Genomic DNA, 24125 nt, shown 5'->3' on the forward strand with positions numbered 1-24125 from the left:
ATATTGAGTTGTTAGTCTTTTTTCATATCAATTTGTAGTTGTGTTTATTCTGGAAACAAGTAAGTCCTTTGTTGGTATATGTGGGCAATATAGCTTTTCCCACTTTGTACCTTCCTTTTTTATTGTCCTCTTTACTGTCTTTCAAAAAACTTTTAATGTAGTTATTTTATCAATCCTTTTTTATGGTCAGCACTTTGTGTGTTTTGTTTAAGAATCTTTCTACCACTCTGAGGTCATGAAGATATTCTCTTATGTTACTTTCCAGAAGTTTAATATTTTGCCTTTTAACATTTAGATCCACAGTCCCCCTAAAATTGATGCTGTGAATGGTGGGAGGTAGGAATCAAGTTTTATTTCTGCTCTATATAAATTTCCAATTGACCCAGCATTAGTCATTGAAAAGATCATCCTTCCCCCACTGCTTGGCAATGTCACATTTGTCATAAAACGTGTGTCCATATATGTCTGGCATCTCTCTTCTAGTCCCTTGATCTATTCATCTATCCTTGCAAAAAATACCACACTGACTTGCCTACCTAGCTTTATAATAGGTATTGTTATCCAGTAAAGCAAATCCTCCCACTTTGCTCTCCTTTTTCAAAAAATGACTATCCTTCACCCTTTGTGTTTGCACATAGATTTTACAATCTGTTTTCCAAGTTATACTCAATCACTCAATCATACACACACACACACACACACACACACACACAGGCACACACCTGTGAAGATTGTGATTTGGGTTGTATGCATTGAATCTATAAATCAGTTTGCAGAGAATGGAATTCTGTAACATATTGAGTCCTGTCCATAAATATATGTCCCTCCATTTAGTTTGGCCTTCTTGGATTCCTCTCAATAATGTTTTATAGTTTTCTGAGTATTTTTAGGTGAACCAATTTTTTAAAAACTAGGAAGGGAGTGGAAGTGCAGACAACATTTGGATATGGCAAAATCATGAAGACAGCAACATTCCCAGAATGTTTTCTTTGTACCCCCAGCCAGCTTGGTATCCAAAGTACCTCGAGCTATGCCTGTCTCTGGGCCCTGCCCCCATACCCACGGCCCGTGCACACTCTGAAGCGGGCCCAACACTAAGGCCTTGTGAATATGGTTGGACTGAAATCTACCTGTCACACTCCCATCCAACAGTGTTCAACTCATTGCTAGAAAATTGATAATCCAATCCATGCCAACATGCCAAGAACAGATCAGGCAGGGTTTCAGCTCCCAGATAAAACTCTGTTCTTGAAAAGTAATTTATTGAATTCTCTCCCCTGAAAGAAGTTTTATACATGTTCAGTAGAGAACATTTAGAAATTGCCAGCAGGTAGACAAAAGGAAAAAACACCACCCGTATTCCTATTACTCAAAGATAATCGCTGGTCATATTTTGATGCATTTTCTTTCATCTTGTTTCTATACACATTTTGTATTTTCTTATTTTGTTTTTACAAGATTGACATCATTCTGAGTTTACCATTCTGTGATCAGCCTTTCTTACTTAACATTAAAACACCAGCCTTCTCTCCTGGGACTCTATAAACTCTTTGGAAACATCACAGCCAGGAGCTCGGTAAGGTTCTGTTAGTGACGCCTAGTTACGAAACCCTCCGCTATGGTAGGAGAGATTTGTGACTTTATGCTTGTATACATAGTGTGTAGTGAACGTCTCTGGGCATTTATTAGCTGGTGTAAATGCCTCAGGCCTGTTAGCTCATTTATCCTCACAACCCTCTTAGGGAGTTTGTATTATTTATCTCATTTTACAGATATAGAACCTGAGGCACAGAGAGGTCACGTGACCAGCCCAAGGTCCCAGCCAGCGAGTGCCCAAGCTGGGGGTTACTTTTGGCTCTTGGAGACACTCACGCCTCCTCTCACTGGTTCCTTCCTTTTAATTGAAGGAGCCTCTTTTTTCTGCAAGTGAGGGGTCAGTGCGATGGAGGACCTAGCCGTAAGGTCCCCAGGATGGGCCCACGTCCCTCATATCCAGCTATGTGACCTACACAAATCTTTCACTCCTCTGAGCTTCCATCTCTTCATCGTGAAATGGGCAAAAAGGCCATGACAGGGAAATGGCTCTGTGACCTGGAAAGTGCCCTCAGTGTTGGGTATCCATAGAGTGTTCATCTGCATGAGCTCTGGGGGCTAGAGGAGAAAGGAGGCTCCCTCCCAGTCACTACCCCCACGGGCCAGGACCCAGCTCTTGCCACCTCACCTTGACTGACCAATTCTCTGGAACCAGATGGGGTGCGGTGGGCAATCCTTGCTGGTGGCTCAGCGGGAGTGGCTGCTCATCCTGGGGTCCCCAGCGTCTGACACTAGGCCTGGCACAGAACAGGTGCCCCCGCAATGCTCGCGGGATGGAATTTTCAAGAGCCCTCCCGAGATCTCAGGGGTGGCCGAGCAAGCAGGGACTAGGAACTGTCGGGGAGAGGAGGGAGAGAAGAGAACATTGCTCTTTCTACACCTCTGTGGGCACTGATGGCCCTCACTCATGCAGGGTCCTTGTTTCCCCAGAGTTTGCCCTGTCACTGAGTCCGCATTGCTCTGAGACATAAAAGCAAGTAAGACATAAGTCACAGGACAAGTAGGAGGGAAAATCAGGATTTGAACCCAGGTCTATGTGACCAAAGCCTGGGCTGCCAGCCGGGCCCCGCGCATCCGACTGTGGGGTTGAGATACGCATAGCTTGGATATCACGATCCCACTCGAATCTCATCTGATCCCCCACAACAAGCCTGCAACTCTGATTTATTTTTCTTGGCCATTTTACAGATGAGGAGCCTGAGGCCTGCCTGAGGCCCCTGCAGCCCCGAGCTGATCCTGGGCTTTTCAAGTCCCAGTCAGTGCCTGAGCTCCTCTGGCCACAGAACACAGGCATCTCTCCTCGAGCTGCACAGGACAGAAACCTCGAAGCAAAAGCCAGGCCACAGTGAGAAGGTTCCAGCATGGGCAGGGGTGGTTTGTGGATCCCTAAATAGAAGCATAGTCCCTCAGCACAGAAAGCAGACAGAGGCCCCAGCCCTTCTCCTGGGACAGTAGTGGTGGTTCCTGAAGCTAAAGAGCCACTCTGTGCCAGGCTCCCTGCCAGGCGCTGAGGCAACAGAAGGGCCATTTGGTCTCATTTACTTTTCCTATTAACCAGGGACACAGACCCTGCCACTCTTCTCATTTTTCAGGGGAAGAAACAGAAGCTCAGTGAAGGAAGTCTCTTGCCAGAGGCCACATGGCCAAGGAAGGGTAGAGAGGAGGTTTTGAACCCAAGCCATCTAGCCCCAGGGCCCCAGACCAGGGCCTGCTGCACCTGCTACGGCCCCTGGCTTACATTCTTCCCCCAGCTCATCTTGTCCCACTGAGGTCTGCCTCTCTTCTCCGGCCTTGTAATGGTGTCGCCAAGCTCCTGGCAATGCCCTGAGAAATGCCGCTGAATCTTGCTTTATGCCACACAAGCATTTGGGAGGAAAGGTGTGCTTTACACTGGATCTTATTCTACACATGAGCCTGTTCTGACCTCAGGCAGCTGGGAAGATGACGAACCTGAGGCTCAGGGTGGGCACGTGATATGCTGAGGGACCCTTAGCTGGGCAGTAGCAGGCTGGGTAGGCACCTAAGCTGGGGCCCAGAGCGGGAGTCTCCCCTCTGCAGCATCCCTGCCGGAGCTGGAGGAAGCCCTGTGTCTGCCCGCCCCCCCCCACCCTCCCACAGCCCACCTGAACCCGTCAGCGGTGCAGGGTGCCTGCCCTCTGAACAAACAGGACCCAGCACATTAAGGTGTGGTTTGGGAGGACACACATGTCCCAGCTGCCCACGACCCCACTCTGCTTCAAATCCTTGCCAACCTGAGCTCCCCAGCTCAGGTTCCTGCTGCCGCTCACACAGCCCTGGGGCCTCTGTGACTCCTTTGATGCTTTGGGCCAGTGTAGGGCTGGCTGAGGGCAACGGAGACTGCCAGAAAGACCACAGGACAATAGGCATCCAAGCGTCCCGGTGCACTAGGTGGGACCCGCTCCTCGTATCAACCCCAGGTTGGCACAACCCCCCAGCCCCGGCCCGGCCCAGAGGAGCTGCCCCAAGACATGGAGACACTGCAGCGTTCAGGGCCAAGAGGGGCGGCTTCCCCCACTAGGCCCACCTGAGTCCCCTACTCTATTCCCCTCCTCTAGGAAAATGTGCCTCTTTGCTGAGCAACTGACTTCAGGAATAACAAAAATCAGTAATGAATAATAATGATGGCTTACTTTTATTGAGTATTTACCACACGCCAGGCACTGTTCTAAGCTTTGATATGTAAGGATTTAATCCTCAAAACAATCTTATAAGGCTAGTACTATTAGCCCATTTTATGCACGGGTAAAGTGAGGCACAGACAAGTTGAGTAAGATGCTCAAGGTCACACAACTAGATAAGAGGGAAGCCAGACAATGAACCCAGCACCCTGATTCCAGGGCCTGAACTCTTGGCCAACACCTCATGATCTGTAAGTGAGACCCAGTTCTTGCCCCTGGGATTGTCCGTCCATTCATTCATTAAACATTTATTGAGCACCTGTTCTGTGTGAAGGATATTCCAAAGACAATCTCACCGAAAGCTTGTATCACCTATTAGGTTGGCATTATTACCATCCCCACTTTAGAGATCAGGCAACTGATGTTCAGAGAGGTTCAGTAACTACAAAGACACACAGCCAGGCACCTGGGTGGCTCAGTTGGTTAAGTGTCTGCCTTCGGCTCAGGTCATGATCCCGGGGTCCGGGGATTGAGTCCCACATCAGGCTCCCTGCTTGGCAGGTAGTCTGCTTCTCCCTCTGCCTCTCATCCCTGCTTGTGCTCTCTCTCTCTCTAAAATATATAAAGAAAATCTTAAAAAAAAAAAATACAAAGACACACAGCCAACAAGATGGGAGGATCAGTGAAACTAGAGGATGCATAGGCCAGGAGGCAGTGGGCCTCGTGTGCCCGGACAGGTCTGGCCGGCTTGTAGATGATCTCTCCATTTTACAGAGAAGGAGGTAAAACTTCAGAGGGATGAAATGACCTGCCTAGAGTTACCCAGGCAGGAAGAAACAGAACCAGGACTAGAACCCAGCCCACTCTGGCCCCATCTGGACCCTCTCTGCAGTGGAAAGGGTTTGGGGCAGAGAAGGGCTGCAACCAGCTTGTGGGCCTGCAGGGGTGAGTCCAGGAGTGGGAGAGCAGAGAAACAGACGAGCCCTTCCCAAGCTCACCTATCCTGACCATTTACTATATGCCAGGCCACTTTGATGGACACATCTAGTCTTCTAAATATCCTATGAAATATGGGCTCTTAGCAGCCCATTTTACAGATGCAGAAACTGAGGCACAGAGAGGAGATGTAGCCTGTCCAAGGTTGCCCAGGTAGTAAGTAGCCAAGCTAGGATCTGAACCTAGACTCTTAAGCCCTTTACAATACATTATTCCAGTTTTTCTTTAAAGTCCACATTCCCCTGGGTGGGTTCTCCACAGCTCCAGGAAGTCAGCAGGGAGCGGTGAGCTCTCCCAGGGTCAGACCAGGGCTGGGCACTGGACTCTGAAAATGGGTCAGCACAGGCCAGCCTGCAGGTTGCTTTTCTTAGGATGGGCTGGGCTCTGCAAACTCTCAGCTACCTGAGGGGCCAAGAGGAGGGGTGCATAGACTCTGAGGTCAGAGTGGGCTGGGTCCCCATCCTGGGTGTGAGGCCTGAGCAAATCACTTCACCTCTCTGAGCTTCCTAGCAGGCCCCATAGAATGGAGATGAAGATTTTAAAAAGCGACCAATATGAATGCTGGGATGCAACACCTTACCCCTTATCTCCCTTCCTAGCTCATAGGGTTGTCGTGAGGATTACATAAATCAGCCTAATATGTTCAGTCAGACCGCTCTATGCCTGTGTGCTGGTGGTTAAGCTACCTACATTCTATGGGCTTCGGCTTCCCCCTCCGTAAAATGGGCCCATTAATAGTACTACTGCCTAGGGCTATTGTGAGCTTAATACATCTAAAGGACCTAGGACAGCACCTGGCACTCCGAATGTTAGCTCTGCCTGTGTCACAATCAGCACTGTAAGTGCACAGGAAGTGCCAGCTATTGGAATCATAAATTAATTTCCCTTCAGCCACTGCCTCGCTCGTGTGACCTACCCAAAATGATCATGTGTTTCGGAGTGTCTGAGCTCTGTCCCTGTGTCATGAGAAAGCTGAGTTCCAGGCACCTATGCCCCCAGCCTCGCACAGAGCTGCCTCTGCCGGATTCCAGGAAACGGCCAGCCCTTGCTCTTTTCTGACGGCCAGCATGGGAGCCATCCATCAGGACATTGCTGATGTGTCTTCAGGCAAAGTCAGGAGGAAGGTTCTGCCCATCAGCCTTCCCACACGCCAGGGAAGAGCTCCCCTTTGGCACCTGCTCCGGCACCAAGTGTGTGTCTGCAAGGGAACAGGACAAGTAAAGCATGGGATGAGCCTCTTTCCCTTTTTGCCTTGGCTGCCAGGTAATGCGCAGTCGATTCCATTCCACACAAGCATGATTGGTTCGCCGAGTGGCTTCACCGCTCTGAGCCTGTTTCCTCCTCTGTAAAAAGAGAGGACAGAGAACCCTCTGAGTTCTGCCTCCTCCTGGTTGTGTGAACTGGGCAGTTCCTTCCTCTCTCCTTGCTTCCAGTTTCCTCTCGTGCAAGATGGGAACTGTGTCAATGACCACACTGTTAGATCTCGAGGAGGCTCACTCCCAGGGCACAGCCTGGTGCCCGCTCCCCGGTTGGCGCTTTGTAACCAGGAACTAAAAAATGTTGCTGTTGTGGGTGAAGACCTGCTGGGGCCGGGAACTGAGGGTTTGATAGGCGGAGTTTACTGAAAGGTAGAGCCTTCCTGTAGCAATTTAAAACACCCAGCTTTGTGGTTTGATTGCAACCTGGATTCTGTGTTCTTGAGTGAGTCGCGGGGAGGAGTGTAGGCAAATACCCTTCGGTTCCCTGGAAGAAGGGGTCTTTTCACACATCCTCCCCCCGAGCTCAGTGTGTGCCCTTTTTACGAGGTGCACCTGACTGCCTGCTATTGCATGGGGCAGCGCGTGCCAGGGCATGCCCTGTGGGAGTAACGCCAGTAAACCTGGCCAGGGCCTCCCCTCCATACCCACCGCCCTGGGAGGCTGTGCCAACACTGCACAACCAAGAGAGTCGGCCCCACCCAGGGGCCCCGGCAACCCAAGCACGGGCCCTGGTACTAAAGGAGGGCAGCACGGTCTGTGGGGTTCTGGGTGTGGTTAAGGGAAAGGGTGGGGGGGCGTGGAATTCAAAGGCGGGAGAGGTTATGACCAGAGGCTGCTGCCCAGGTCCAAGGATGCTTCCCCTGTCCCCTGCTTCTGTTTGCACACCCCCTGTGCCAGGGATCTCTCTCTCCCAAAGCCTCCTTCCCCACCTTTGTGGACCAGCTTTGCCTCGCTTCTCAGGTACGGTGCCCAAAGCATCGTTTCCTCGAATGGCTGGAGCAGCAAGCCCCTGCTTTGTTTTAGAGACTATACTTCTGGGAATGTGACCCCTATTCTGTTTGTTTGTTTCTCCCCACCCATATCACTAGTGATCACACCAGAATCCAAGGCTACTACCAACTAATTCTCATTCCTTCACAGCTCTTTCCTACCCATCCTCCCTCCTGCCCTTCTCTTCTGCCATTTCTTTTTCCAGTTCAGAGCAATGCACCTCTGCAATCAGTTTATTCAAAGGTGTATTGACCATCTGTGTACACCAGTCCTGCTCTGAGCACTGGAGATTTATAAATGAATACGACCCGGGTCCTGCCCACAGGAGGCTTACCATCTGCCAGTGGAGTGAATGGAAGGGTAACAGCTATGGCACCTGCCCTGAGGGTATAACTGAGGGACAGGACAAAGTGCAGACGTACCTCAGAGGGGTGAGCAATGACCATACATGCACAAATATAAGGCAACCCAAGGAAAGGTTAAGAGCAATCCCTTCTCTTCCAATGAGAAGATGCACAATAAAGTTGAATAATATAAACTTTAAAGGGTGGAGATAAAATAGACATCTACTTACAGTATTTCTTTCTTTAGCGAGACATACAGATTTTAAATAATTTTTACATAAAACATTAATTTGGAAAGACTGCCTTTGTCCACGCTCAAATTTCAAGAAACTGTTTGGCTCAAACTCTTCATGTGTGGCTTTGATGCCAGTGTCCCCATCATCTGGTGTGTGTTGGAGGGTGCTTTTTCAGTTTCCACAGCAGATCTTTTTTTCTTTTTAAGATTTTATTTATTTATTTGAGGGAGAGACAGAGAGAGAGCGCGCATGAGCAGGGGGGAGGGGCAGAGGGAGAGGGAGAAGCAGTCTTCCCGCTGAGCAGGGAGCCCTTTGCAGGGCTCCATCCCAGGACCCCGGGATCATGACCTGAGCCGAAGGCAGACGCTTAACCGACTGAGCCACCCAGGCGCCCCTCCACAGAGGATGTTATTCACAGGGACCAAGAGGCTAACACACGGCCCTTTTAGATATACGTGTCAGTTGGCCACCGAACAGCGTCCCCTCCACAGGGACCATCTGCATAACATTGGGGCAGTTGAGGCTTTATTTGCTGCAGATGTCCTTTGTGGTCTGCACAGCACAGCCGCTTACTTGGATGCTCTGAAAGTGATCTTTAAACGGTCTGTTTATACCAACCTCCCTTGCAGTCACCCTTTGTGACCCTCTCTTTGTGACCCTTGTAGTCACAAAGTCCCATTTGCACCACATTGCTTTGCATGAGGAAAATTTCCTTGGCTTCTTAGGTAATAATTCTGACCTGTTTATGCATCCCAAACTCATATGGATTGAAGGTGTTTTGAACCAATGTACCTTTCTCGAACAGGACTTGTGTTTAAAAATTAAGTAACTGAGAGAGCACCTGTAATAATGAGAAATCAGTAACTCAAATACAAGGCAACCTTATGTGCAGACGTACATGAGTCAGGGTGGGTGGGGTATAGAGAAACCTTCCCAGAGGTGGAGGCTTTGAGCTAACCTTGAAGAATGAGAACCCTCTGGGATGCGTCAGGAATCCTAGGCAGAAGGCACTGGAGAAACAGAGCTGGCGGTTCTGTCCTAGATATCCCTCTTTCATTCACATAGCTCCAGGCCAGCTTTGCCCCTTACCAGCTGGGACATCTTGGGCACCTCTTTTCCGTTCCCTGACCCTCAGTTTCCCTATCTGTGAAGTGGGGGTAATAACACATATTTCATAAAGGATACAAGAGCATGGAAAGTAGAGTTGGAAAAAAAAAACTGGTTGAGAATTGGGTCTTCTCGGGTAAGTCATTGCACCTTCTGAGCCTCAGTGTTCCAATCTGCAAAACAGAGCCCTGTGAAGGCAGGAACTAGCAGGCTTCACTTCCCATTGAGTTTGGTCTGGGTTCTTGTACAGGAAAGAGCTGCTCAGAATACCTGTGGGGTGAATGAGGAATACCTGTTACTCCCTCTGCCAGGAATATGCTCCCCAGCTCTTCCCATGGCTGATTCCTTGTTGTTTCTTCAGATGGAGCTGCCATGGCCCCAGGTTCTCCCTGAGCCCCCCAAAGTTACTATAGCACAGTTATCTTATTTTCTTGTTGGCTTTGATCATTATATTGTGTGATCTAAATTGCTTGTTATTTTGGGGCGCCTCGGTGGCTCAGTCTCTTGAGCTTCTGACTCTTGATTTCGCCTCAGGTCATGATCTCTGGGTTCTGAGATGGAGCCCCCATTTGGGCTCCCACTCAGCGGGGAGTCGGCTTGAGATTCTCACCCTCTCCCTCTGCCCCTCCCCCTGCTCGCCCTCTCCCCGCTCACTCTCCCTCTCTCTCAAAATAATAAACCTTAAAAAAAACAAAACTCTAAAAATAAAATAAAATTAAAAATAAAAATAATAAAGTGCTTGTTATTTGTTTTCACCACTTACATGCCTTGTCTCTACCTACAGTGTCCAGCACAGTGCCTGGCATGCGCTTAATAAATATTCTAATATGTTCCCTCCTCCCAACCTTTGGATACTGCCTAGGTTTCTATTTGTAGGTCCGTGAGCACACCCCCACCACGGTCACCCCGCCCTTTACACTGCCCTAGGCGACCTTCTGCCTGCGTGTACATCCCCACCCCACCCACCCCCCCGCACCCCTCATTAGTGCACCGTCAGGGTGAGGGCTTGGCCCCCTGGGGCCCAGCGCCTGCAAGAGGGCCTGGCACACACTAGGCCTTAGCGAAGTGTTGGAAGGAATGAATGAAAGGCCTGGCACCCCGAGGACACCCAACCGGCGGCACGTCTTCCTGCCCCGGGCGCGGGAGCGGCGAGAGCGGGAGACTCGGCGGTTCTGCTCCCGCCGCCCGGTCCAAACTTTCAAAAGATGCGGCGGCCGCCGCCCCGCCTCTCCCTGCGCGGTTGGAGGCGGCGGGAGGCGGAGGCGGAGCCGGCGGGCTCGGGCCGGTTGGCTCCGCCTCCTCCTCCGGCTGCCACCGCCTCCCTCCAGGCGCCCGCCCCAGCTGCCGCCCGCCGGCTCGCCCGTGCAGCCGCGATGCCCCGGGGCCCGACCCTGGCCCGGGTCCCCGGCCCACCGCGTTATTAGCCTCCGTGCACCCGGAGCGCGCCGTCGCCAACGCCGCGCCCCGACGCAGCGATGGGCAACACCGTGCACAGGACCCTGCCAGGTACGCCGGGGAGCCCTGCCCGGGAGGCGGGCGCTGGGGTTCTCCTCTCCCCAGGGGACCCGCTGGGTGACTTCCGGAGAGCCACCCCACCCCCTTGGAGCCCTCGGCGCGCAGCGGGCTGGAGTCTTCGGTGCCTCCTGGACCCCAGCTCCGCGCGCGCCGCTTGGCTGGGCTTTGCGCTCCGGGAGGACGGGTACCGCGTCCTGGTTACCTTGGGGACCCCAGTCCTCGTTCTCCCTGCTTGGCCAGATGCGCGAAGGGGCCGCTGGGGCGCTGCCGCTCGCCCCCTCGCCTTTGTTTCAGCCCGAGGGCGCTGAGGAGGGAGCCCGGGGCGCCCTGGGGGGTGACAGGAGTCGGGCTCCCCAGGGCTTCCGACGGCCAGAACCACCCGTTGTGCCGAGACTGCTGCTGCTGAAAGTGGGGGGCGCTTGCAGGGGTACCCCAATTTCCAGCCGCCAGCGCCCCCGCGGCACATGCTGCCTTGGTTTGGCCATGTTCCCACGCGCACCCCGGCTGCGCCCCCCTCTGGTGTCCGCTCAATTGGGGGCTTTCTAGTCCCTCGGAGTCACCGCTGCAGAACGCATCGCCCCCTAGTTAACATCACCTTAGAATTTCCGGGGCTAGAGTAAGGGGATGGGGGTGAGGTGGGAAGGTGGGAGTGGGGGGCAGAGGAGGACTTACTAGAGAATACCTGGTGATTTGGGTGACAGATCACTGCACTGGGGGCTCTGTGTCAGGCATTTTGCATACCCCAGGGCCAGGGCGGCATGCAAAGCAGCTTTTCGTGGTAAAGATGTTTATCCCAATTTTACAAATAAAGAAATTGAGGCTCCGAGGAGAAGAAATGACTCACCCAAGGTCATACTGCTAATAGGAGGTGAGTCTGGGTTGGGCCCCCTGTCTGCCTGCCCAGTCGTCCCCCACACCCCAAGTCTTTAGAAAAAGTCTTTATCTTGGCTTAAGGCTGGGCATTGGTAGCATCTTTTAGGCAGAAAGTGAGAGATGTGTGTATTTTTAAAGTACCAAGGCCCAGCTCAGTGGGGAAGCAAGTCGGCTGCAGTGCAAATTTACTGTGAGGTTTTAGGAGAGAGACATATCACTGGTCTGTGCTCTAACACTCCCATATAGTCCCCCCTTCTAGGCTTTATATAAAAAAATCATTGTTTCTTCCTCTGGAGGGTCTTAAAATGGATGATGCTGTGCCCGGGATGTGCCCAAGGCTGGCCTATGCAAGAGGAGCCAACTCCTAGTTTATAAGCTTCTGGGCAGCTTTAGGGCCACTGCATTCAAAACCCCCATATTCTCAGACAGGTAAAGTCACCAGGAGAGGGTCATCAGCTAGTCGGAGGGAGAGGTGGGATCTGAACCCAGGTCCACTTTTGGGCCAGTGGCCTCCACCTCTTATGAGCAGAGATATTGACTGGGTGGGGATGGAAGGACCCACCCACCCGGTCCGGAGGTGTCCAGGGCTGTTGGCAAATATGGCAGCAGATATTCTCCCAGCCACAGACACCTGGCTGCAGCATGGGCCCCTTTGTAGGATTTCTTAATTAAAAATATTTATGCTGTTCTAGTAAAAAAGCCATTCTGCCACCTGTGGGTCAGCCGTAGGGTGGATGAAGGGACAGACACAGCCAGGCAGGCTAAAAATAGCTTGAGATTTATATATTGTCCATCCCACAGGGCTCTTGCTCTGTGGACTGGGCCACCTGGGCTAGGAGCCGAGGGTTAAGGTTGTTACCCACTGCAGTAACTAAGTGTGAAAAATTAAAATTCTCCACTGGAGCTGAAGCTTGACCTAAGTTTGAGGAAGGGGACAGAGCTGGACTTCCTGAGACACATCAGGTTGCTGTGCTGAGAACATGAAGGGCCATTTATTGTTTTCCCACCTGTGTGTAATTAGTTTCTCACACACACTGTGCCATTTCTTACAACTCTGTGATCAGTATGTGATGCTCCCCACACTTGAAATATCCTTCCTTGTCTAGTCCATTTCTTAAAATTCAGCTTAGTTGTCACCTCCTCCAGGAAGCCTTCCTTGACCACCCACACCAATCCCACCCTTTGCTCTGCTACCTAGATACCTTCTTAAGGCTTGGCTTGTTCATCTGACCACAATGCATTGTCGTTACCCCTGTCCAGAACTTGCCTCAGGGCTGCCTGAGGACAGAAACTGTGTCTCAATTATCTTGTATCCCTGGTTGCCCAACCCAGAGCCTAGTGGCTGGCAGGGGCTCAAAAACCAGTCGTAGAGCTCACATGTTGCCTGCATCTTAGGCTGAAAGAACACTTGGCTCAATCTTGCCCTGTAGAAATCCTTGTGCTTTCGTTCTCAGGAAAAGGACACATGCGTGGGGTTCCTTCTATGGGACTTGAAATAGAGAGCTGGCATTTGCTGAGCACCTGGATTCCATGCCAGGCTTCCTGCATATGTGGCTTCATTTACATGCCAAGCATGCTTCTCCTTAAGGCTCCTGCACTTGCTGATCCTTCTGCCTGGAGCATTCTTCCCCCAGACCTCCACATGGTTTCCCCCTCGCTTCCTTTAGCTCTCCGCTCCAATGCGGGTCCTGCCATCACCCCTGCCCCCGGCATGCCCCACCTGCTCGCCCCCACTTGGTGTTTCTCCTTAGCATGATCACCATGTGCCACACGATATGTGTAGTTAGCTGTTTAATCACCTGTCTCCCCAGGGAGGATTTTGTCTTTTTATTCACTGCTGTATATTCAGCACCCGGAGCAGTGGCTAGTACACAGATGTTCAGTAAATATTTGTTGAATGAATGAATGAATTTAATGCTTGCAACAGCCCTGCAAGGTAGGGATCATCATCTCCATTTACAGATAAGGAAACCAAGGCTCAGAGAGATAAAATGACTCATCCCAGCTCACATGGCTCATCCAGTTGGTAGAACCAGGATTGGAATCCAGGTTGATTTAGCTCCAAAGTTCTACATTCTTCCTCCGACATGCAGTATCCTCCCAATCCATGGTTCAGACAACATGTGTTGGGTGCCCCAAAGTAAATATGTCATGTTATTGTGTGCAATAATGACATGTCAAAGAAAGGGAGGGTCCTTTATGATTGATGTGGGAAGCCCCTTGGCAGTCTTCACAAAGGGCATCAGCAAATTCAGACGAATGCCCTATAAAGAGAAGTGTCCAGGAGCCAGCAAGGAAACTCACATTTGCCACGCTCCTACTGTGTGCGTTACCCATTCTCTTTCTAGTTGCAGTTCAATACTGCAAAGTAAGGTGCCATTCTTCTCCATTTTATGGATGAGGAGAATGAGGCACAGAGAGGTTAAAACACTTGACCCAACTCACACAGGTAGGCATTGGCAAAGCTGGGTTTAGAAGACCCTGGTCTGTCTTATTCCTAATACCACATGGTCCTTTTCTCTGGGCCCCGTTTCCCTTAATCTGGGGTTTGTAAGGAAAAAAATAAAAGTGTAAACAAGTGGGGCTGGGAGAGGTTGGAATTCCAGGGCGGCGGGGCTCTTGCCCCTTCTCTCACCAGCACATTGCCACCCTTCCCTCAGCGCGCCTCTCGGGCTCACCCACAGTTCTGGTTGGAGAAGAGACAGAATTCAAACTGCCAGTTGGGTTTAATCATCAAGTTGGTCCATGCTTAACCAAGTCAATGGCCCTTTTTAGTGTTCGTTCAATAGTCAGGCATCCTGGAGCTTGGAGTGAGGGAAGTATGCTGACCTTGGTCTGTGCCAAGCTCTGAGTCAGGGGCTTTACCCATGTTATCTATTTTAAATCCTTGTAACAACCCTTTAGAGGGGCTATATTTAGTCCCATTTTCCAGGCAGGCAACATCTGTCCTTAGGGGCCATGTGCCCAGGCTGGAGTGACTCTGGGGTCTGTCCTGCCCTATGTTTTCCTGAGTGTGCACCTTCATTCGTTTAACGGACATCTTGTGGGCACCTGTCGTGTGCCAGGCCCTGGGGGTTCAGCTGTGAATGGGATGGAAGCCACCGGAGGCCCCTGTGGAGCTGGCCTCTAGTGGAAGAGGAATAGGATGCAGGAATAGAATAGGACACGTAGCTGGTTAGGTGGTTAAGTGCAGCTGCCCTGTGCCTCAGAGAGGGAGGGGTAGGGGCCCAGGGCCCCAAACAAGGCCTGGACACCAGACCAACTGGTCTGTCTACTGTGGGTCGTGCGTGACCAACTTTTTAAAAAAATCCTTAATGACATAGAATAGAATAAAAAAATATACGGTGCATTGAGGTAGTAAGGAGAATTTTTGCTTCATAGACTTTGTTTCGGTTCTGTGTGTGCATGTGTGTGCATTGGACTCCGTGGGCCCCGGCGATGAAGAGTTGTGGTGGGACCACTCGCTGGTCCACAGCAGCGGGAGGTCTGGTGTTTGGGTCTAGAACACAGATCCTGGAGTCCAGTTGCCCGGCTTCAAATCTCAGCTCAGCCATTGCTCAATAGAGTGACTCTGGGCAAGGTACTTACCTCTGTGTGCCTCAGTTTCCTCACTGTGAAGTGGGGATGATAGGGGTAGCTCCCTGGTGGTTGGGGTGGCAAGAATTAAATGGAATAGGGCAGGTAAACTTAGCACAATGGCTGGGGCTTTCATGGTCATGGTTATTGTTGCCGCTGTGGAAAGAGAGGACTTGAACCTACCCCTGGGGTCCCTGGATGGGGACGGATGAGAGGTGCCTTTCACTTCCTGCCTTGAAAGCCCAGTCCCAGGTGATCATGAGCCTTGAACCCAGGACTTGATTGGGAGGCATCCCTTTCATGTGTACCAACAGCTGCAATTCCCAAGGCTTCTCCAGCTTTGTCTGGGACACCAGATTTCTGATGAGAAGACTCTTCTTAGCACGTTGCATTTTGCCATTTCCATTTGTTCACCAGACCTCCAGGCTGGGCTCTGTGCTGAGCCTGGGGTCACAGCCTGGGCTTAGGGACTCAAGGTCTAGTGGGAAAGACCAACAAGGACAGGGCAGTTACCGTAAGTGGGGGCCCTTGAGAGCCCAGAAAAGGATGCAGGAAGGCTTCCTGGAGGAGGTGCTGTCTGATGAGACCAGAAAGCAGGTAAGTTAGCCAAGAGAAGGAAATGAGAAAAGCTGTTCAAGACAGAGGGGCTAGATGTGCAGAGGCCTGAGTGGAGGGAGAACAGGGCATACGTGGGGAGCTGTGGCGTTCTGGGGGTCCCAGTGCAAGTGGAGGTGATCCGTGGGGTTCGAGCGGTGGGCAGAGGCCAAGTCAGAGGAGGGGATGGTTTCTTGCAGGCCAGCCCGCAGTCAGGAGGCTTAGATTTCTTAGCTGCCACGCTCCCTGCTGGGCTGATGGGCCGAGCTTGCCAGCAGGGACGTAGCATTTTCACCAGGCTTGGCCATAAGCACGGTCTAATCTTCCCCGGTTTAATCTTCCCCACTGACAAGAAGAGTCAGCTCTGCCCTCTTTTGGACCAAAGGGCTTTCTGTACTTCGCTGTGCTCTGTGAGGGCTTAAAATAGAAGCCCAGAAGCCAGGTGTGTGCTTCAAGCGGGGAGGGAAAAGGAAGGAGGCCTGGGTACAGCCCTGTAGGTAGTAGGCGCTCACCTGGCCTACAGTAGAGCGCTCAGAGCTTCTGCATGCTTGCCGCATACCGGGCCCTTTATCTCGTTCGTCCTCTTTAAACCGTCAGGATCAGCCTTCCAGTAGTCTCCCATTCCACAGATAAGGAAACTGAGCTCACAGGGGAAAGGAGACGTGCCCTGAGACAGGCAGCCAGGAAATGGCAGAGTGGAATCTGACCCCAGGCCTAGCCAGCTCCAAAGCTCCTTCTCCTCCATCGCCAAAGGGCACGGCGCCCTGTGGCCTCTTGGGGCTACTGCCCCTTGTCCTCATCCTGAGCCCCAGCTCTCAACATGTCCTGCCTGCGGGTGCATCTTCCCACCTTCTCTGTCCTGGGAAGATGAATCACTTCTGTCCACAGCAGCCAGAATGAAGCTGCCCATAGGAAAGGTGCATCCCTCACCCCTCCCGACCTCACCCCAGGCCTGTAGACTTTGAAACTCAAAAGGTAGAGGTGGCCTCTGGGAATCCTGCCCTGGAGAAGGGTGAACTTGAACTCTGTACCCCTTCCTCCTGCCTCTCTCGGGCTCAGGCTCCTGATGTTTCTGCCTGGTGAACACTGGCCTGCGGTTGGTCACCCCTACCTGCCATTTGCAGGTGTCACGGTGCACCCACACCCTCTCCCCTGAGCCCAGCTACTCACAGGGCCCTGGGCGCCCAGAGGGCCAGCCAGTGGCCACCCATCTGTCAGCGAGGGCATGGGGCTCGGGTGAGCCCTTTGTCGTCCACACCCACCCGCAGGTGAGGAGCGTCCTGGCCCCCTGCCGTGCTGTCCTTGTCGGCAGAGCTGGGAACAGCACAGGCTGTGGCCCTTCATGGCTGCATCTTGGTCCTGCCCCTTAGGAGCCGGACAAGCAACTCGACCTGTCTGTGCTCAGTTCTCCCTTCTGCAGAAAGAGGATGATGATGTTACTTCGCAGGCATGCGGAGCGTCTGACAGATAGTAAGGGCTCACACGGGGTGCCTGTTATGATTATGAATTCACTGGGGAAGCAGCCCCTGCTCTGCGCTGAGCCCTGTGCTCCTGAGGGAGACAGACCCAGAGAAGAACCACTAACTTGTGTCCCGCAGCCGGTCTGTGCCAGCCACTATTCTGAGCAGGTCCCCGCATTTGACCCTCAGGACAAGCCTCAGGAGACAGCTACTGTTGTTACTCCCTTTTGACTCCTGAGAGAACAGAGAGGCACAGAGAGGGAAAATAACTTGCCCAAGGGCACACAGCTCCGGTAGCGCAACACGATTGCTGCTAGGAGAGGATGTCAGTCTGGGGAGGATGCCTGCCGAGTCAGGGTGGGAGGTCAGGTGGGCACTGTTTCACATTGGCACTGGAAGCCTTCGTGGTATTAAGCAGAAATCTGTAAGTGTCCTGGCAGATTCGGTTTTGGTTGTTTACTTCTTTAGGTGTCTGTCTCACATCCTGCGTCTGGGCATGGCAGGGTGGGGACGGTCTCCAAGTGGCCTAGGGGCTCACTGAGGGGACCCCAGCCGATAGTCCCCGAAGCCTGATGTGTAGATCTCCAACCCCCTTTCAAAGCAGCTCAGGGGACAGCTGATGTCTTGAGGGCTTTCTAGACAGCAAAGCGAGGCCCATGTCATCCCCAGGGGAGCAGAGAATCCCTAGCAATATGGCCTGAGAGCTCTCTGCAGATCCCGGCGGTCAGAGAGCAGACCTGATGGGGAAGGGCACCGTGGACCAAACACAGACATGACCAGTGCAGGGCCATCATGTGGAGGCAGATTTCAGCTCAAAGGAAGAACTTTATAACTGTGGACGCAGTCTGCAGGTGGAACGAGGGCGTGAGGAGGAAGTGCCCTTAGCTGGAGTGGCACTGGTGTTTAGCCCGGCTGGGACTTGATATGGACATCATAGCGGCAACTGAGGATCAGATGGGTCTGGGATGAATTGTTCATTAAAGTGCTTTTTGACCCTGGGGTCTTAAGGGAATGCTCTCCGGTGTTCACCTGCTGAACACCTACAGGCCCCTTCACAGTCTTTCATTTATAACATCCTCCTGCCAGTTCTTCAAGTTGGAAGCTCTTCGGCCCATTTTAGAGCTCAGGCACTGAGGCACAGAAAGATGCAGCCACCTGCCCTCACCGGGGTCCGGGACAGTCATCCTTGGACATCAGTCCCAGCTCACCCTTGTCCCTTTTTCTCTCTTCATTCTTTTTTTTTTTTTTTTTAAGATTTTATTTATTTATTTGACAGAGAGAGACAACAAGAGAGGGAACACAAGCAGGGGGAGTGGGAGAGGGAGAAGCAGGCTCCCCAGTGAGCAGGGAGCCCGATGTGGGGCTCGATCCCAGGACCCTGGGATCATGACCTGAGCCGAAGGCAGCTGCTTAACAGACTGAGGCACCCAGGCGCCCCTCACTCTTCATTCTTATTACTGGGACTCAGCTGGCCTCTTGCCTCACCTCTGGGCAGTGGGGAGAAAGTGCTTTTATGAGTAAGCCATTTGGGGAAATGGGTGGGGTGGGGGTGTCCGGGGCAGTACTGGCACTCGGCAGGGTGCCCACAGCTCTTCACAAGTGTATTCTGTTTATATCCTCAACATTACGCATTGTTTATATTACAATTCTATCCCTTGGGCACATGTTTTCTTTCCTTTTTCCCCCAAGGATGATGGATTTAAGAGATGGGTGGGCACACGCATACCCTGCATCTCCCAAGCCGGGTCTGCTTGGTAACTTTCCACTCCACAGAAGAGCTTCCCTTCCCCTCAAGGTTCGGGGCAATTCAAGGTCAGGAGATGGGACAGCGGAATTTCCCTCACTCTGAGGATGGCCGAGGCCTTCATCCCTGCAGACAAGTCCCCCAGGGGCTCTGTTCCTAGGACTAGAGAGTGCTCAGAACCTACCTCCTATCTGGCAGATGGGACACTGGGGACCAGAACTTTGTGCCGGTTCCCAGAACAATTATAGATGAGGTCTTTGGCTGGAATCCCAAGAGAGGTGATGGAAAGAGCACTGGTTTTGGAGGCAGCCTTGAGTTCAAGTAGTTCTACTATATCGAACCTGGGTCACCCTGGGCAAGGCATGTCCCTCTCTGAGCCTCTACTTCCTCATCTTTAAAATGGGGATAATGATGGTACCTCCTTTACAGGGAGGCAGTGAGGTATAAATAGGGAACTCCATGAGAAGTCTGAGCCCAACACAAGACGAGGACTCCAGAAGTCCCCTTGAAGGCAAGGAATCTGTGCTCCTGCAATGGGGGGCTGGGGTGGAGGTGGGAGGAACAATAGGACCAATAGTCCTGTTCCTCTCAGGTCCCTGTGAGAGATCTAAAGTACCCGCTGGTTGGCTAGAGAAGCAATTCTGAAGAATGCTCAAGAGCATGCATGGATTTCAGATTCACATCAGAGTCCAATCCTGACCCAGCTGTTTACCTGAACCACACAGGTTTCCTGCAGCACCCTCAATCCTCACTCTCTTAGAGGATGGTCAGCATGATGGAGGCGGCGGAGGGAAACGAGAAAGCTAGGTCTTCAGAGAAGGAAGCGGAGTGGGAGAGGCATCCTTCAGAGTCACTTCTTTGCAGGCCTCAGAGCCAAACGTGGCAGGGAAGGAAACATTAGCTGAGGACCTACTGTGTGCCGGGCACTGTGCTCTGATCCTTCCGTGCAGGGATGACTTCTACACTTTGCCCGAAGCAGCCAGAGCATTCTTCTGCCTAGTCTTGTGAACCAGGCTGGTCTGGGTTCAAACGCTAACTCCACCGCGTCCTGGCCGTGTGGCCTTCGGCAGCTCTCCCAACCTCTCGGAGCCTCCCTGTCTCACTGGCAATGGGTCTGGTGGCAGTCACCTCCCCCAGGAGGACCACAGGAGGTCTGGTGAGCGCAGGGCCAGTTGTAGTCTCTGCACTGCCCCCCGGAAAGTCTGTCTCTCTGACCGAGCCCCACCCCCAATTCCTTTTCTGGGCCTTAGGGACGTGAGGCACAGGGGCTCCATCCCTGCCCTGCTGTAATCAGTCACCCGCTTTCCTTTTTTAGATGCTGCTTATTGTTCATCTTGAGTTCCGCCAAACTGTGGCCTTTGAGCAGCTCAAAACAAGCTGACTGATGACATCCACCCCCCCCAGCCCTCCCCGAGATCAAGCCAGGGCATCCCTCCACCTCTTCTATCAGAAGGTGGCTTAAGCTACTTGGACATAGTCTAGCTTTTTTCTTGCAGGTCAGGAGGCACCCTAAGAGACCTTGGGGTGGAGTGAGGCATACAACAGGAGAGGTGCAGCCTTTGGAGTCAGACAGGACCAGATGTGAATGCAGACGCTGCCCTCACACGCCGGGGGGCCTCTGTAAGGGTGTGCAGAGAGGGGCCTCGGTGTCGCCATCTGGAAGCCAGCCGGCAGCGGGTGGTGAGGGGCGAACGGGCCGCACGGCAGGCACATGGCGCACACGTGGTGTGCCGCAGACGCGGGCTCCCCGCCCCTTGAGTCAGCAAACGTTGCCCGGCAGTGGGGCTTGCGAAGAACACTGCCTCGGCTCCAGGAGCCAGAACAGCGGAGTTCAAGGAGAGCTTCCTTGTCCAGCGTTGCTTTGGCCCTGAGAAGGACCAGTGGATCTGCTGTTCCAAAGAGTCGGGATGGAGCCCTGCAGGTTAGTGAGCAGTCAGGCTGCTGGGCCCCACCCAGGCCAGGGGAGAGGCTACACTCAAGGCGAAGAGAAGGAGAAAGGGGGCAGGCTCAGCCAGCTTATCACCAGGCGGCTGCCAGGGGCTGCCTGGAGGAGAAGCAGGTGCCAAGGGGCAGGACTGGACCAGCAGTTGGAAGCAACATTCAAAACCTGAACTGTTGGGCGCCTGGGTGGCTCAGTCGTTAAGCGTCTGCCTTCAGCTCAGGTCATGGTCCCGGGGTCCTGGGATCAAATCCCACATCGGGCTCCCAGCTCAGCGGGAAGTCTGCTTCTCCTTCTCCCACTCCCCCTGCTTGTGTCCCCTCTCTCGCTGTGTCTCTCTCTGTCGAATAAATGAATAAAATCTTTAAAAAAACAAAACAACCTGAACTGTTTTTCTTACTCCCGCTATGCTGGGTCATTCTGATAGGCAGAGAAGAGAGAGAGGGACAGTTTCTATGGGAAGAAACTGGGCTTGACTCTCATTCTTTGGAGAGGTGGATCCGCAGGGGTTCCTCCCTGCTCCAAACACTTCAGTGGTCCCCAGTGCCTTCTTCAGGAACTTAACCCCCTTTGCATGGCCTTTAAGACCCTTTGTGATGCAGCCCCGGACTCTGGCTCCAGCTTCCCCTCTCCCTTCTGCCCTACACTCCTTCTAGTTCCTTAAGTGCTATTCCCTCCGCATCAAACACACTTCTCCATCCCTATCATCCTCCCAGCCACTTCTGCCTCAGTCCTGTAGAGTGGCCGCTCTGAGATGTGTCCCCATGGCCCGGGCCCTCCCCACCACCCACCCTGCACAGTCCTGGTGTCGGTGTCTGTCCCTCTGCCGGTCTCAGCTCACAGGGCAGGGACCGTGTGTGGCTTGTCAGCGTATGGGTCCCTGTAGCAGTGCAGGCCCTGACATGGAGTGCACGCTCCCTAAATGTCAGATGAAGGAGGAAGTGATGTGCTTGAGAAAGAATGAGGGCACATTTCCCCCCACCCCGCCCCACTATGGCAGTGGGGCCCTAACTGTGGGAACTGGCACCTGCGAATTTCCTGGGGCAGTTTATCAGGAAGAGACCTCAGTGAAGGGGCCTAGCAGAGGGTCAGAAAGGGCTAGGAAATCTTGACTCCACTAAGCACACTTCGAGGGGGCGTTGGCATGACCTCACCCCCTGGGAACTCGGCGCATCTGAGCCCACTTGAGCCAAGAGGGCTGCCACTTAGGCCTGGAAGGAGTGGGCCTTGCTCCCAACAAGCAGTGTCGCGTGACCTCCGGCCTCCCTCCCCAGCCTCCTCGTAACTGTTGACAGGAGCGCGGGGCCTTCCCGGCTGCACTGGGGTGACCGGGTTTTGTTTGCAAAGAAAAGGGGCGGGGAGGAGCAGGGTGGCAGTTTCCAGTGTGGGCTGGCCCCTTTCCATCCTGGGTGCTGGCCTACCAGGCCTCTGAAGCAGAGAACAAAGTCCCAGTCCCCTGGCGTCTGTCTCCTGGGTGCCCGTCACTGCCCCATTTGGCAGAGGTGAGGGAAGGCTGGTTAGTTTTTTTCTAGCCCACTTCCAAACCCACCAATGGCAAAGGTACTTCCTGTTGCCAGAGAAGACCGATATTCTTGTCCTGCTTTGGGTGGAGGGAAGCCTTGCCAATACCAGCCTTGCGTTTTCCTCTCTAAAGAACAGGCTCACACGTGCGCGCGCACACACACACACACACGCACACACCATGTTGCTTCCTACTGCCAACAGCATTGATTTGAATTGTGGACCTGGGCAAATGTCACTTGAACCAGCGACTTCTCACCAGAGGTGCATTGTCTGAGGTTAGAGGGTGTGTGAGTCCAGGAAGCCCCCGAAATTGTATGCCAAACTGTGTGCACAGAGTGTGGGTATTTTTCAGGGGAGAAAGGCTTATACAGCTTTTATAGCCCTTAACAAGGGCCACGACCCCTGCTCCCAATGGTTCCAGGGGGCTGCCTTGGAGAAGGGGTGGGGTGTGGGAGGAAGGGCCCAGGCCTGGCCCTCTGTTGCCACCGCCCAGCTTTGCGACCTTGGCTTCCCCCTCTGGAAAACGAAGGTGGTAAAACCTACCCTTTAGTCTTTGGGACCGAAGACTAAATCGAATAAACAGAGGCGCTCACCGGCCCGTAAGGGGCTCAGTAATAGGCTGCGTGTGAAAGGAGGGTACAGAATAGACCGTTCTCCCGGCTGGCGAGTCCCTTTCCCTGTGGAGCGGAACCTGCTGCAAATTTCAGCCAGGATGCCATCTGCTGAATGCCAGCACGCTGGAGGCTGTCATCTTGGCGGCCAGAGAAGCTGGAGCGCTGCTTCCTGCCATCCTCTTGGCCGTGGATGCCATTTGCTCAGGCTCTTTTTATATCAGTGGAGAGCCCGGGCTGGGGCAATGAGCGAGGCACACTTGGGACGCTGCTGCGGCGTCCTAAAAATGGGCTTCTGTCCTCGGACACTAAGGGAAGGCCACCCCAGGGTTTTCAAGAGGACTTTCCTGGCCAAGGTCACCAGCCCTCTATGGAGAAACATGTCCAGATGTATTTCCCCAGACCTACAAGTAGACGTCTCTGATGTCAAAGGACATCAGAAACCTTCTTGTCAAAGGAACGAAGTAAGGTGACTAATGGGAGAGACCACGTGTTTAGTGAACACCTACTACGTGCCACGCATCGTGTCTGACGGATTTACCTCGCAAATTCAAAACTCCTCACAGCGGTCTTGCAGGGTAGTGAGGACTCCTGCCAGTTTTGTAGGGGAGACCCAGAGAAGTTAAGCATGGACCTTAATATCACACCGCTATGAGATGACAAAACAGAATTTAAACCCAGATCTGTCTGACTCCAAGCCTATGTTCTCTTTAACTGCCTCATTTAGGAAATGAAACTCTGGGAGGGATGGAGGTGAAGGGCTCACCCAGGAGTTGGATCTGCTGTTCCCACGGGGAAGGAAATGAACATTTGGTGATCATCTACTATGTGCCAAGATTTTTGCCCGATCTCTCTACGCTCTCCCAGCCTCTCAGCAGCCCGAGACAGGGGTCTAAGGTCACGTGCCATTCCAGATGAAAAACTGCGGTGCTGGGAAGTGACGTGGCTGCCCAGGGCCCCCAGGCAAATGAGCAGCAAAGCACAGGCTTGAACCCAGAGCCCACGAGGTGTGTTCTAAAGCACAGATGCGGGAAAAACACATGAGCCACCACCCGAGCTGCTCTCATGTCCACCTGTCTAACCGAAGGACTTGTCCAAGGCTGGGCAGTGACAACATTTATTTAG

General features: G+C 52.8%; 1 protein-coding gene and 1 long non-coding RNA gene across 4 annotated transcripts in view; one reads left to right on the forward strand and one right to left on the reverse strand.

The window, feature by feature from the left end:
* Positions 1-8063: 8063 nt before the first annotated feature.
* Positions 8064-11210, reverse strand: LOC118553338 (uncharacterized). 2 transcript variants are annotated; one of them, XR_004925980.2, is made up of 3 exons: positions 10882-11210; positions 9243-9434; positions 8064-8246 (listed from the first exon to the last, which is right to left on the reverse strand). It is a non-coding gene; the product is annotated as an uncharacterized LOC118553338 (long non-coding RNA). The 2 variants fall into 2 exon arrangements; XR_013445627.1 differs by lacking the exon at positions 8064-8246 and adding an exon at positions 8315-8555.
* The window catches only part of NEURL1B (neuralized E3 ubiquitin protein ligase 1B), a 38378-nt gene continuing 24747 nt past the window's right edge, over positions 10495-24125 (forward strand). For both annotated transcript variants that reach the window (XM_036120324.2, XM_078066876.1), the window contains exon 1: positions 10495-10670. In XM_036120324.2, the coding sequence (XP_035976217.1) occupies positions 10640-10670 (31 nt within the window). In that variant the 5' untranslated portion in view covers positions 10495-10639. The remainder of the gene's footprint in view (positions 10671-24125) is intronic.

This window comes from Halichoerus grypus, chromosome 2 (genome assembly GCF_964656455.1).
Source record: "Halichoerus grypus chromosome 2, mHalGry1.hap1.1, whole genome shotgun sequence".
NCBI classification, from domain to species: domain Eukaryota; kingdom Metazoa; phylum Chordata; class Mammalia; order Carnivora; family Phocidae; genus Halichoerus; species Halichoerus grypus.